This window comes from Chaetura pelagica, unplaced genomic scaffold (assembly GCF_000747805.2).
Source record: "Chaetura pelagica isolate M959 unplaced genomic scaffold, ChaPel_1.0 scaffold69, whole genome shotgun sequence".
Lineage (NCBI taxonomy): Eukaryota > Metazoa > Chordata > Aves > Apodiformes > Apodidae > Chaetura > Chaetura pelagica.
The window spans coordinates 9,910,761-9,923,312 of NW_009970724.1; the positions used below are offsets into that span (position 1 = coordinate 9,910,761).

A 12,552-nucleotide genomic window follows, 5' to 3' on the forward strand; every position below is an offset into this window, starting at 1 on the left:
ATTTAGGGTCTATATACCAAAAATATACGTTCTGCAGCAGTGAAAAACATAAAACCAGCACTCAAGGTTCCAAAATATTTTCCAGTGCTATGATGCTTCTCATATGTTAAGGGCTATAAATTATCAGATGAAACTATTAGTTTCACTAAGGCAGAAACATGAACAGGTACTAATCAATGTGATTCTGTTTTTCAGTCAAAAGTTGGTATGTTTGCCACTAAGCTTACACTATTATTACACTATTTAGCAAAGTATTTTTAGTACTTTTTCTGTTTAGGAAGGGGAAATTACTGTGATAAAAGAAACAACAGACAATGATAACTGTTCAGTTTGTAATTTATCTAGTGTCTGCATGGTAGGACAGCTTCAGTTTGATGTCAGGTGTACCATTTAGAAAAAAATACTTTACTGTGCAGTAGTATTTTAGTTTACTCTGGTCATAAAATACTATAATATTTCTTGCCAAAACTCTACTGTGTCACTCTCCTGTGGCAATACTCTGCACTCAGCTTCTGTTTGATGCTGAAACCAGGACATAAAAATAATTATCAAAAGAATAGTGCACTGCTATGTAAAAATATGGATACCAACATTTAATATTGCACAGTGAATTAAAAAATGATACTATTATAAACATACTTAGTTGGGAATAGGACTGGTCCTAAATCTGTAATACATTAAAAACAGGGAAAAGCTCAATGAATTCGTATACAGACAGAAGGCAAGTAGTTTTTGATGCTGTCAAAAATAATTCTTGTCCCTCAGTTCCTTCTCATTAAATTGTCAATTGCCTGAATTTCTTATCCTCATGATTCTATATTAAAATTACTAGGAATGTTGTCACAAAAAGGAGGATGATTCCTTTGTATTTTTACATTTACTGCGCCAAAAATACAATGTATAAAAATTAACATCCTCAGTTTGTTGTGGTGTTTTTGGTTTTTTTTTAATGCAAAAGTTCATATCAGTATTTGCTGTTTAACTTCTCACAGGGTCTTACTGAATAAACTGCATTTAATCTCCCAGTAATACCAATACAAACTTGGACAGATCCTCGTAAGTTTTTAAATTTCTAATGCAGGATTTTGGCTGTCGTTCTACTCCATGTATAACACAGAAATTCCTACACATTACTTTTATGAGTGAGAACATACACATCGCATCAACAGGCTATCTCCTCTTTTCCTAACAGACAGTAAGGACACACTTTTTAGTGAAATAATTTTAGAAAGGGAATAAGAAGTGTGTGGTATGACTTGCTGTGAAGCTGGCTACTTGTATTTGGACCTAGATGAAACTACAGTACTTAACTAAATTTACTAGGCAAGAGTACATTCAATCCAATATTGATAATAATTTATGAAGGTAAGAATACTGATTCCTGTAATACTGCAAACTTAGTTTATGATAACATAATTAGTTACACTAATAACACTGCTTAGGCACAGTCTTGCTAATTATGGTATTATAAATATTAATGATATCAAGTCTTTGTATTCGATTGCCCCTAGTAGGATCATTTATCATGGTATTTCCTTTTACCCATGTTGTATTATTTTTCTTCCTTTTCCCTTGAATGTTCCTTCCTGAACAAACAGCCACCCTGAGCTTATGCCTAAAATACATCACTACCTTTTCAATGACACAGACTGGGTACCTTTCTGTGTTATTATTTAGTAGCAATGATTCAGTGGTATAAGTCTGTGCTAAGGGCAATCAAATAGAGTCACATTCCGTATGCCTTGTTCCTTTTAAATGTCTGACAGAGCCAGCCAGACAAGATTACATAGGGCTTTGTTTTTAATTCTTTTTCATGTGATCTGTTTCAAGTTAAGATTCCTCTGAATTATTAAATGCTTCCTTAAAGCATCTTTTCACACTACCTTTTTAAAGTTAATTATTGATGTAGTGACAAGTGGAAAAGAATAAGAATTATAGAATTTTTTTTTCTCATTGAAAAGGACTTGAGAAATGTCTTTAACAATGGTTGTCTGTTTAGTAAAATACAGAGGTAATACAATAAGAACACTGAAAGCAGATTTTAAGAATTACAAATCTCTGTTACATGAGTTGGAAATGCTGTGTATGTTTCTACAGGTGTTAAGGGAAGGAAGTTTAACTGTTTATCATAAGTACATGAAAATGAAACTGCTTATATCTTGTTTTATTTTTAAGCAGTGTATTATCCAGAGCTTTAGGAATAGAATTGTCTTTTCTCCTGGAAAATAATGTTATAATTTTCAGAGCTCCACAGAGAACAACAACAATATAGGAGTCTCTAATCTGCTAAATCCAGCTTCAGTCATCAGCAATGATAAGGAGAGATTTGGAGGCCTTTGACACTTTAAATCCTATTATTTTAGAATATTTTACTTTTTACAACATTTGCAACAGTGTTCTATCAGATTTTTAGAAGGATAATCAATAAGCATGATGCATAACTGAAATCAGTCTTCAAAGTGAACCCCTCTAGTAACTCGGAACAAAAGCTCAGCCTCCCTGCTGTGCAGGTATTTTGCTTAGAGCATTAGGCAGCAGGGCATCAGTAGGAAGCCAGTTACACCTCCCTGCTTCTCAGCATGGATCAGCCTGTGCTCTGGTGGAGAGGTGAGCAGTACTGGGGCGGTTGCAACCCATTGCATCTGCCCGAAATCTCCAAAGGTGCTTCTGTAGCAGGGAACAACTAGAGCAGAGAGGAAAGGCAGTCCAAAGTTTAGAATTTCAGAGCGACCATGTTTCACATTCCTGTTCCACCACAGACTTTCTAGGTTTAGATGATCTCGTGGAATCTATTAAATTATTAGGTGTCACTGTTCCTCACCTGTAACTTCCTTGCCTTGCAAAGGATTTGGGAGCCAGCACACACAAAAGACCATGAGATGCTCAGGTATGATGATCGAAGGGCCACTCCTACCTGACCGAGTGTTCCAACTCAGCTGGCTTGTCACAAGCATCTCAGATAGTCAGGTCCAGTGCTAAGGGGATTTGATGTCTCCTCAGGGTTGCACCCTGGCTAGACCAGCCGAGAACTTCTGGCACAATATTAATATCAATCTGAATGAAGTTGAGTTTCACTAAAACAAGCAGTTGCAGAACTCATTACAACGCATTTGTAATTTTGCATCGTACACTTTTTTAAAAGATGTGATGTAATGAATCAAGTGGAGAGATCATATTTATAGTTAAAATGTTATCCCATATCAAGTAATTTTAAGTTTGTCATCTTAAGCTGTCTTTAGATATTTGTTAAACTCAGAAGGAAAAAGACTTGATGACTAATTGTGACAGCAGCAGTGGTTAACCAAACGTAAGTAGCAGAAACTGCATGCAGTGATTACGGAATGGCATTCAAAGCCAGGGCATAGCATCATTATGCAGGAATGGCAACAAAACAACATACCTTTCCCATCAGATCAGCAATTTTAGGTACTGGTTTTCCTTTCTGATGGCGCATGGTTGCAGGACTCTGTCCATTCCAGTCTTCAAGTTCCTCAATGCTTTTCAGGTAAAGAAGAGCTTGCAGTCCAGTGCAGTAGTCATCTATAACAGTGAAATCTTGGTTCTGGATTGCACTGCACACCTACAAAATGTAAGCCAGTTATCAGCAACATCCTGGCAGAGGAGCATACAGAATTAGCAATCTCTTTGTACTTACTGATTATCAGATGACCCCTTCTGCAGCTTCACTGGGGAAGAGCTACAAGAATTCAGGATATTAATTGGTTGCTTAATCCTATGTCATTATACCACCACTGCAGTTCAAGAAAAAAAAAGGACTCAATAACATTAGTTATGCCTAGCTTTCCTAATGGCAACCCTTAGACCAGACCAGAAGGCTGCTCAGAAGTAAGCCTGCAAACCCTGTCCCAAGGGTGCCTTCTGTGGCACTAACGCTTAGCGCGCAAGCACACTGATAAACCACCAGCTGTGCTCAGACCTTTGCCTTCAGACAGGCTGTGGTTTTCCTCAGCCTGCTCTGGTCAGGAAGCACAGACATACTCAGTTTGGTCCCAGTCAAGCAAATCACAGAACCACAGACCTGATGAGTTTGCAAGGCATCTCTGGAGATAGTCTTGTTCAACCTCCCAGCTCAAAGAAGGGTTAATAGAGGAGGGAACTCAAGGCTGATGCAGTTGAGGTTTGAGTATCTCCAAATGCAATGACTTCTCGACTGTGTCCTAACTCCCTTGTGGCTATTTCTTATATTTAAGTGGAATTTCCTGTGTTTCGGTGTGTGTCCATTGCTTCTTGTTCTTTCACTGAATACCATGAGAAGAATCTGGCTCCAATAAAAGCACACCAGCAAACAGCACCTATTAAGCAAATCTGTTAATATGGGGTGAGCATCGCCAGATATAAAACAGAACAGTCCCCTTCTCCTAATGACCTGCCTTTCAGTGGTACTGGGAGGCCAGGACACTTTATTTTAGATACTTTAGAAACACAGATAGCAGTATAGCTTGAAAACATATGATCCCTCATGTGTAGAACTCAAAATGTAAATACAAAACTACTGACAGCAGAGAATAGTCCGACCATTTACATAGATTCTTCTGGACAACTTTGTGGATATCAGCTCAGATTTAAAACCACAGAGATCCCGAACCAAACTAACAAGTGAATAAAAATTCCTTGACTCTTCTCTGAACACCTTTTCATTAACTAAACTCTAATTATCCATCAGTGGTGAGGTTCGAGGTTGGCTTAATTGTCAGTCCTCGGAAATGCTCTGAAATTCCAGATGTGTCTGTGTTTTCAGCCCCTGATTCAGTTTTTATTCTAAAAGCTAAAAACAATGCTCCTGCCAATACCTACGCTTAGAAGCACACACAATGAACACAACAGTGAAATAGCCACTTATTTTAGAACATGAATGTGTGCACGTGCAAAAGCACATCCACACTCCTTAGGAAACAAAAACACACCTCGGATCATAACTGACATTGACACTTAAAAAATATGGGAAATATATAATTGTTTTTCACATTTCAGAAGTGATAATACAATTTGCAATTCCAAGGACAGGTAGATAGCACATTGTAAAATACAATACACTGCAGCTGTACCAGGAAAAAAACAAAGAGCAAACTATAAAATAAGCACAAGAATATTTTCTATGCAGTGCATTTACATTCCACAAAATCTGTTTCTCTGGAGAAACAGTGTGGGCATTAATTAGGTCTGTGATGACTTCCATAGACTTCAAGACTTTTTTTTTTTTTTTTCCCAGAATATTTATAGATAACATAATAATAATTTCCTGTACAGGTTATTTAATGGCAAAACTCAAGTGATGATTATTTAACTTTACAGTTCACCAAGAGATTTTCTATTCTTTTAGTGCATGGGTAACACTTTTGTTAGGTATTCTTAAAAATACTAGAACTGTAAAAAATACAGTTAAAAGCCATGTCATGTTACTTGAAACAAGTTCAGGCACTGTTGTCAAAATCCTGAAATATTTTGACAGGATGTATACACATGAGATACACTGGAGAATACCTGTAATAACCTTATAAATAAAGAGGCTTTTACTGTTTTCCATCTTGTGGTACAGTGTAACGAACTGCAATAATATAAAAATGTGCAGAAGATGATATCACACTAAGAGCAAACATTTGATCCCTGTGAGTCTACGTGCAGTGCTCTGTTTGCCTTTTCTGGAAGGCCAAGTAGGTTCCAGAACTGAAGGCAAGATGCAATTTTTAAAGAAAAATGTAAAACTCTGTACTAAGGAAAAACATTGTCTGAAATGGAAATACTTAGAATTAGCAAGTGGTTTCAGACAATCCTTCTCTTCTGTAGGAGCCTTATGACTTTGGTGCCCAATGGTGCAGATAATTAACCAAATACACGGTTTTCACTGATTTCATGGTGATAAAAGCAAATGCTTATGAGTCTTTCCTAGAGCAAGAGATATTAAAACACTAACACATACAAAAGAACAGAAAATTTGGCATGTTTTTAGCAAATTCCAAAATATTCTGAGCTTCAGACAAAATCAAGATAAAAGGTCACCTGACCCATCAGCCTTGACAACTTCCACACCACAGGGAGAGGTTTTTAGCATCATACCTGGCTGCCTCTGAATCACCACTTTAAATGACACTGTGCTCTCTTTTCAGCACAAGAGAACTGGCAGGGCAACAGACCAGGTGAGACTCAAATTCACACATCCGAAAAAATCACAGAAGAACTGAACTGACCTGTCTCCACACATCATTAAAGCCCCCACTTTGCTCCTGCTGCTTGGTCTGCCAACCAGCACGCTTCCCCTCCCTTGCAAAGGGGAACTTTAAGCCCCCTCTTCTGCTGGTATCCTCTTTTATGGGAGTGAAGATGAGGAAAAGCAGTCCAGCTATGGCCATATTTAAAACTGAACTATCTTTTGGATGCTACCATCTCTCATTTAATGTCTTATTAAACCACCTCAACAGGGGATAAAGGTGAGCAGCAATAGCTGTTGTCTGTGCCTTGCACACTGATCAGAGCAGCAGCACGAAACTGAACTGCAACAAGCCCTGCCTGCTCAGCTCCTCTCCTCAGCTTCATGCTTTTACCAAACTCAGCAAAGCGTGCCTCCCTTTGGACCCTGAAGCAAAACCCTGGACAAAAATGTAACTTCACAATTGAGAACATACACAAAAACATATTGTGCCAGACCAGCACAATATGATCTGTGGCCAACAGAGGCCACTTACGGACAAGTATAAGAAACAGAGCAAGTGTGGGTCAACTGCTCACATGGTTTATCAGCCCAGGTTCTGGCAAGCAGTGCTGAGACTTCAGATGGCAGAAATGGCACCTGTTTAATATCTCTTGATCCTAAGTGATATAAATGAACATGTTTTACGAGTAAATTAACATTCAACTGTTCACTGATTCAGGCTTTCATCTGAAACATTTAGGAAGAAAGTAGATTTTTTTCTTTGGAACATGAGAGACAGGCCCTCTGAGGAACCTGTGGAACAGAGTGAGGTTCAGATGACAATGAAGCTGTTAGCTGTCCTTCTGAAGTGTTGTCCTGCTGTCTTGCTAGACATTAGCTGTAGTCTCTAGCTTTGGACTAGAACTTGAGCTAGAAGAGAAAGGTTCTACATTTTTCCCATTTAGAAAGGTAACATATTTTTATCTTGCACTAGTATTCAGGGAGATAAATTTGCACGAGTTTGGGCTTACAGCATTGCCTAGCTCTTTAGAACTGCTGCCATTTAGTTTTTAACATCTGACCTCCTCCCCTTTCCCCCAGACCCAGACTTCAATGATTGCCCCTTATATCCCAAAAGAGACAAGCAGGTCACCATGCTATATATGATCAATTATAGTGTGCTCTCAGTATCATGAAATCTAAAACTGGTCAGAAGTTGCAATTGTAAGTTACAATTCTAATCTACACAGACATGTCTAAGATACTAAAAGATGTGATGCCTGCTTTGCTGCTGGTAAATCAAACATACACCAAATGATCTCACTGGAGAATGGGAATGTAAGATGAATTACAGGGTAAGGCTCCAAGTAAAACTGTTCTGCAAAATGCAATGATGGGAGAGGCATGCAAAGGTCCCTGCTGATGCCTTGCATAAGAAATTACTTGTCTGCTCAATTATTAAATAAACATAAATACCGAGCATAACTTTGTCAAAGGATCTAGAGCCATTACAAATCTTACTTGAGGAACTGAAAAAAATTGTCAGGTGATTATAATTGTCTAAAAATAATTCTACAGGTTACATGACTGGTATTAAAAAATCACATCAATCTGAAACATTTATTTTAATTTTTTTTGCAGTAAAAGTTCATTATTGGTGACAGTTACTACGCATCAGCTATAAAATTGTTGTGAAAAAGTTATAAATGCCTTTGGTTTTAGTAGAATCATTACACAACAAATAGATGCTGATTTCTGGAGTCCTTACTGAGGCAAATCCCCCGTACTATTTACTGAGAGCTCTGTCTGTGTAAGGCCTCTCAAGTTTTTGTCATTAGTCCGTTTCTAGGAGCAATGGGGAAAATACCCAGATATTGCATTTTATTGTTGTTCCACTCTCTAAAAAAAAAATAATAGATGTGGCTCCAGTTCAAACTTTGGCATATCCTGGGGGAGTGTGTGGAAGACCTGTGCCATCTGTGCAGAATATTGGCAAAGTGGCTGAGGCATTTCCACATCACCCACTAAAGCAATTCCCCTTCAGTATTGACCTTATATTTTTCCATTGGGGGATGCTGCAGAGGAGAAAATATTCCCTGTAACACTAGAAAGAGGAAATAATACATTCCTCTTCAGGCACTACTCTCTCCCTTCTCTCTTACTCCATGAGCTTCAGTTTTACATAAACTCATTTTAACGTGGTGTCCTGGTTTGAGCCAGGATGAAGCCAATTATCTTTTTATCTATCTATCTATCTCTCTCTCTCTTTCTATCTCTCTCTCTCTCTCTCTCTCTCTCTCTCTATCTATCTATCTATCTGTCTATCTATCTGTCTATCAGTCTATCTATTCTTTTCTTCACTGAACTCTCTTTTAAGCAGCCTACAAGTTTTCCTGCTAGTGGAGTGATAATGCCTGGATGTTTATAGTTAGTGCTGAGAGGCCAAGGACACTTTGCTCTGCTTATTGAATCTACTGCTTTGGATACTAAAGGAGCAGAAGATTCGTATCCACAACCCTCCCGTAGGGAGGGACATTTTGGAACTGCTCACAGCTAAGGAGAGTGCCATGGACATTTTGGATCTGCTCACAGCTAAGGAGAGTGCCATGGACATTTTGGAACTGCTCACAGCTAAGGAGAGTGCCATGGGAGTTGCTGAGGGTGGGGGGAAGTGACAGGGGTTTTGCACTATTAAAATCCTTTGCCAACAGCGAGTTTATGGTAGGAGACAACAGATTGGAGAAAATTTTAATTTTTACACCCCTCCAAAATACACGTTTCCCTCTTCACAATATGCGTATAAGATATTGCCATTTTTATGAAAACAGAAGTAACAGTAAGGAGGCAGATGGGTGGCAGTGATACACAGTCTAGAAGTAAGAAGATTGATGGTTATATATTTGTATATACAAACGCAAATCACATAGCCTGACTGTTCTACCATATTACTTTCCATTTGTTGTAGCTGTAAAACATCAAAGCAGTGATGTCCCCATATATTGCATTTAGTGGTAATGTAACGGACTACCAAAAAAAAATAAATATCAAAGTGAGAGTTTCTAAGTAGCTTCCTGGCAATTGAGACAGCAGGCTCTTTCATCTGTGCTGTAACTGTGGCAGTGCATTGATTTAAACTCCTTCTGAGATCTCAAATGCTTTTATATTCTTAGGTTTCACTGGCTGCTTTCTTTTTGCCTTTTTTTTTTTTTTCCTTCAAATGATAAAATTCTAGCATTTAGCAGAATGCCATCTTGCTTCCCCAGAAGATGGAGAATTATTTCAGCTTTGGTTCTAAAATGCATAGGATCTCTAAATAAAATAGCTCTTTAAATGCTACCCGATTAGAAAATTGGCCTTTGACTTCAGTTTCTAATATTCTTACCTTATCAAGGGGATAAACAATTATTATTTTTCTGAGATACCTGTGAGAGGTTTTACAATGGATTAACAATTTTGCTTTTCCATTCATTTGGTTGACTTCCCTTGAAATATTTTTTACTGATATACCCAAGTGGTAAGCAAAAGATTTACTGTTTGGACTTCATATTATAATATATATATTTCCAATTCTACCATCATTTATCATCTTTTATAGAAGGTTTCTTTTTCTATTAACATTTCTGCCTGTTAAGTATTGAAGACATAAATCCACCTTCGTGTTAGAGAAACATTTATGAATTACTCTAAGCTGTTTTTCAATGTATACTTGAGGCTACTGCTTTTTTGATTAGTGTCTATTGATTAAGATTCTGGTGGAAAAAAGACTGAAGTTGTAAATGAATACATGGTGCTTCAGGAAGAATTCTATTTGTGCCCATCTGGGTATCCATATGAATCAACTGCCGTAAGAAAATTAATGTTATCATAGAGGGCAAGAGCATGATTATAACCTGGGTAAGGCAAACATTCAATTTAAAGTTCATTCTCAAATGCAACTAGCAAAAATTGACTCAACTAAAGGAGAACTTTCTGGGTCATGCGCCCTATATAGTGCATAGCTTTTGCCTACGGAAATTAAAATGTATGGGGTTTGGCCTCAGTACAATGATTAAGAAGTGCCCAGATCTACGAAGTAAAAAGCAGAACAGACAGCACTGGTTGTCTGACACGGTACCCATAATCATATGGTAAGAGCTGCAATACGAGAGTAAGCAGAGAAGTCCAGTCTTCTCTTAGAGGGGTTTCTGTACTAACAATCTTCAGGTTTCCAGTGTCTGTGGAAAGGCTGCCAGTATAATGATAATTCCTCCTTATATCTTGTTGAACACTGACTTACCAGAACATTCAATACGTTGCCTTAATTATCCTTTCTTACTTTTGCTAGAAGGTTGTAGAACATTAGGGGAAGTGGATTATCAGAAAAAGTGGTGTACTCTGGAAAAAAATGAGATTCTTTGTTTTAAAGAACAACTTTGTGAGTAAGAAAAAGCTTCCCAAATATTGATACAGTACAGATGGAATTATTTGATTCATTTGCATTAGCTGCTTAAATGACTCTAGAAATATAGATTAGCAGATGGGATGTTACTTAACAAGGCTTCAGATACTGGATCAAAATGCAAAACTTATTTGGATTATCATCCAAAAAGGCTTTTTTAAAACATTAGAATTGAGACAGTATGCATGAACTAATGAACTACTATTTGTTCCATATTTGGAACGCATATTTGTATGCGTTCAGAAAGCAGTTTGAAGGACTCACATAATTACATCTATGAATTGTTTGAATTGTAGGAAAACTCCCACATTATCTTTTTTACTGTGCCCTAGACTTGAAGTCCTACTGAGCTAAGAGCTTACTAGTGACACCTGAGGGACTACATACAGAACAAAGATTCAAAGATGCTAACAACTCCAGGCTCTGCATGGTAGGCAACCATTCACCTAGGGCTTAAGAAAACTATTTTAAAAATGTCTGGATGGCCCAGTGTCATGTGGTTGTCAGCAATGAAGTATTTCAGTTACTTTTTTATACCTCAAAAATGTGTTCACCAGACAGGCTTGAGGCAAAGTTTCATTTTAATTAGAAGTACAGGCTAATGTCAGTAAGTAATGGAGCTAAAAATTAGTTAAAAGGAGAAAATCTCCAACCCATGGAAGACAAGCCTACAGGGTAAGAGCTCTATCTCCTGTACAGCTTAGATCCTCTCTACAACAGGACAACATAACACTGATGTGGTGTTGAGCAGAGCTCAGCTGACATTTAGGGAGCATCAAGGCAGGAACCATAGGTAAGGAAATAAGTATACAGTAGCTGGGCAGCAAGAAGGGCCACAAAGGCGGTGTTGAAGCCACAGCAGCTTCCCAGGATAGGCTGTGATGAAAAGCCTCCTGTGCTGGCACAGTGACCCCAAAGTACCTGATTTTCGAGGGTGAAAGACATACCTTGTTTGTGCAGTGCTCTCCAGGCACCTTGGGCAATTGTGAGTGGCCAAAAATGAAGGAGGAGAAAAAAGTCAAGAATCCATTAGCCACATATCAGCAGTGGATAAGACCACTGTAAGGGATCCTTTAGGAATGTTATCCAGCACATTAATTCCTAGCTTACTCAAATGTATTTTTCCTCCCCTTAAATTCTTCTCTGCCAATTAATGTATCTTTGATCTAAATAGCTGAACTGGTTGTTTGGGATTGGGAAACTGGTACTGATCAAGGGACCCCGAATGATACAATTTTGCATTCTGTGTCTTTGAGAGGGGAAATGCAGAAGAAATCAAAACTCAGAAGGCTCCCTGAGGTAACTGTGTTGTTTTTTTTTCCCCCAGAGGAGTGGTTATATTTCCTTATGTCACTAAAGCATTCTGTCAGTTCTTGGAACTACAAAGTGGACCTTCATGTAGTTGTTGGGCACACACACTAATAAAACTGCTCATCATGATCATCTTTCCTAAGAAAACAAATATGATCCACATGCCTTGAGCATTGAGGAGCATGTGAAACAGCCTCATAATCAACTATCTATAGCAAATCGTATCATTGTGCTGTAGATCTACAAAATGAAAGATATCTTTGAAAGCAGATGAGCTAACTCCCTTGTGTAAACAGTCCAATCACATCTAGAAGCTCTACAACTATCTTTAAACGTATGTTGAATATCACTTCATATTTCATTTATTAACACCCAAAGGTTTCACCTCTCTTAACTACTGCTGTGGAAAATTACATCCTTCAGCTCTTCCAGTAGTTCTGCAGCTGCTGGTAGAGAATCAGCAGCTGTGCCAGGTAGACGTAGCTCAATCCATTTCCATAAGCTGTACCTCCTGCTCCCCTGAAGATATTTCTAAAACAGATACCAGTTGAGTCAGTCTGGTGGTTTGATGGTAAAAGTCATTAAGTAACATAACACATTTAGTCACAAGAGTTAGCAGTGGTTTTAAGATATAGCTTTCTGTGAGCTAAGCAAC

At 38.1% G+C, this 12,552-nt stretch overlaps 1 protein-coding gene across 1 annotated transcript in view; it reads right to left on the minus strand.

The window, feature by feature from the left end:
* Positions 1-12,552, minus strand: part of DPYD (dihydropyrimidine dehydrogenase) — a 308,687-nt gene that overhangs the window by 39,759 nt on the left and 256,376 nt on the right. The window contains exon 20 of the mRNA XM_010006772.1: positions 3,401-3,580. Within this exon, the coding sequence (XP_010005074.1) occupies positions 3,401-3,580 (180 nt within the window). The remainder of the gene's footprint in view (positions 1-3,400; positions 3,581-12,552) is intronic.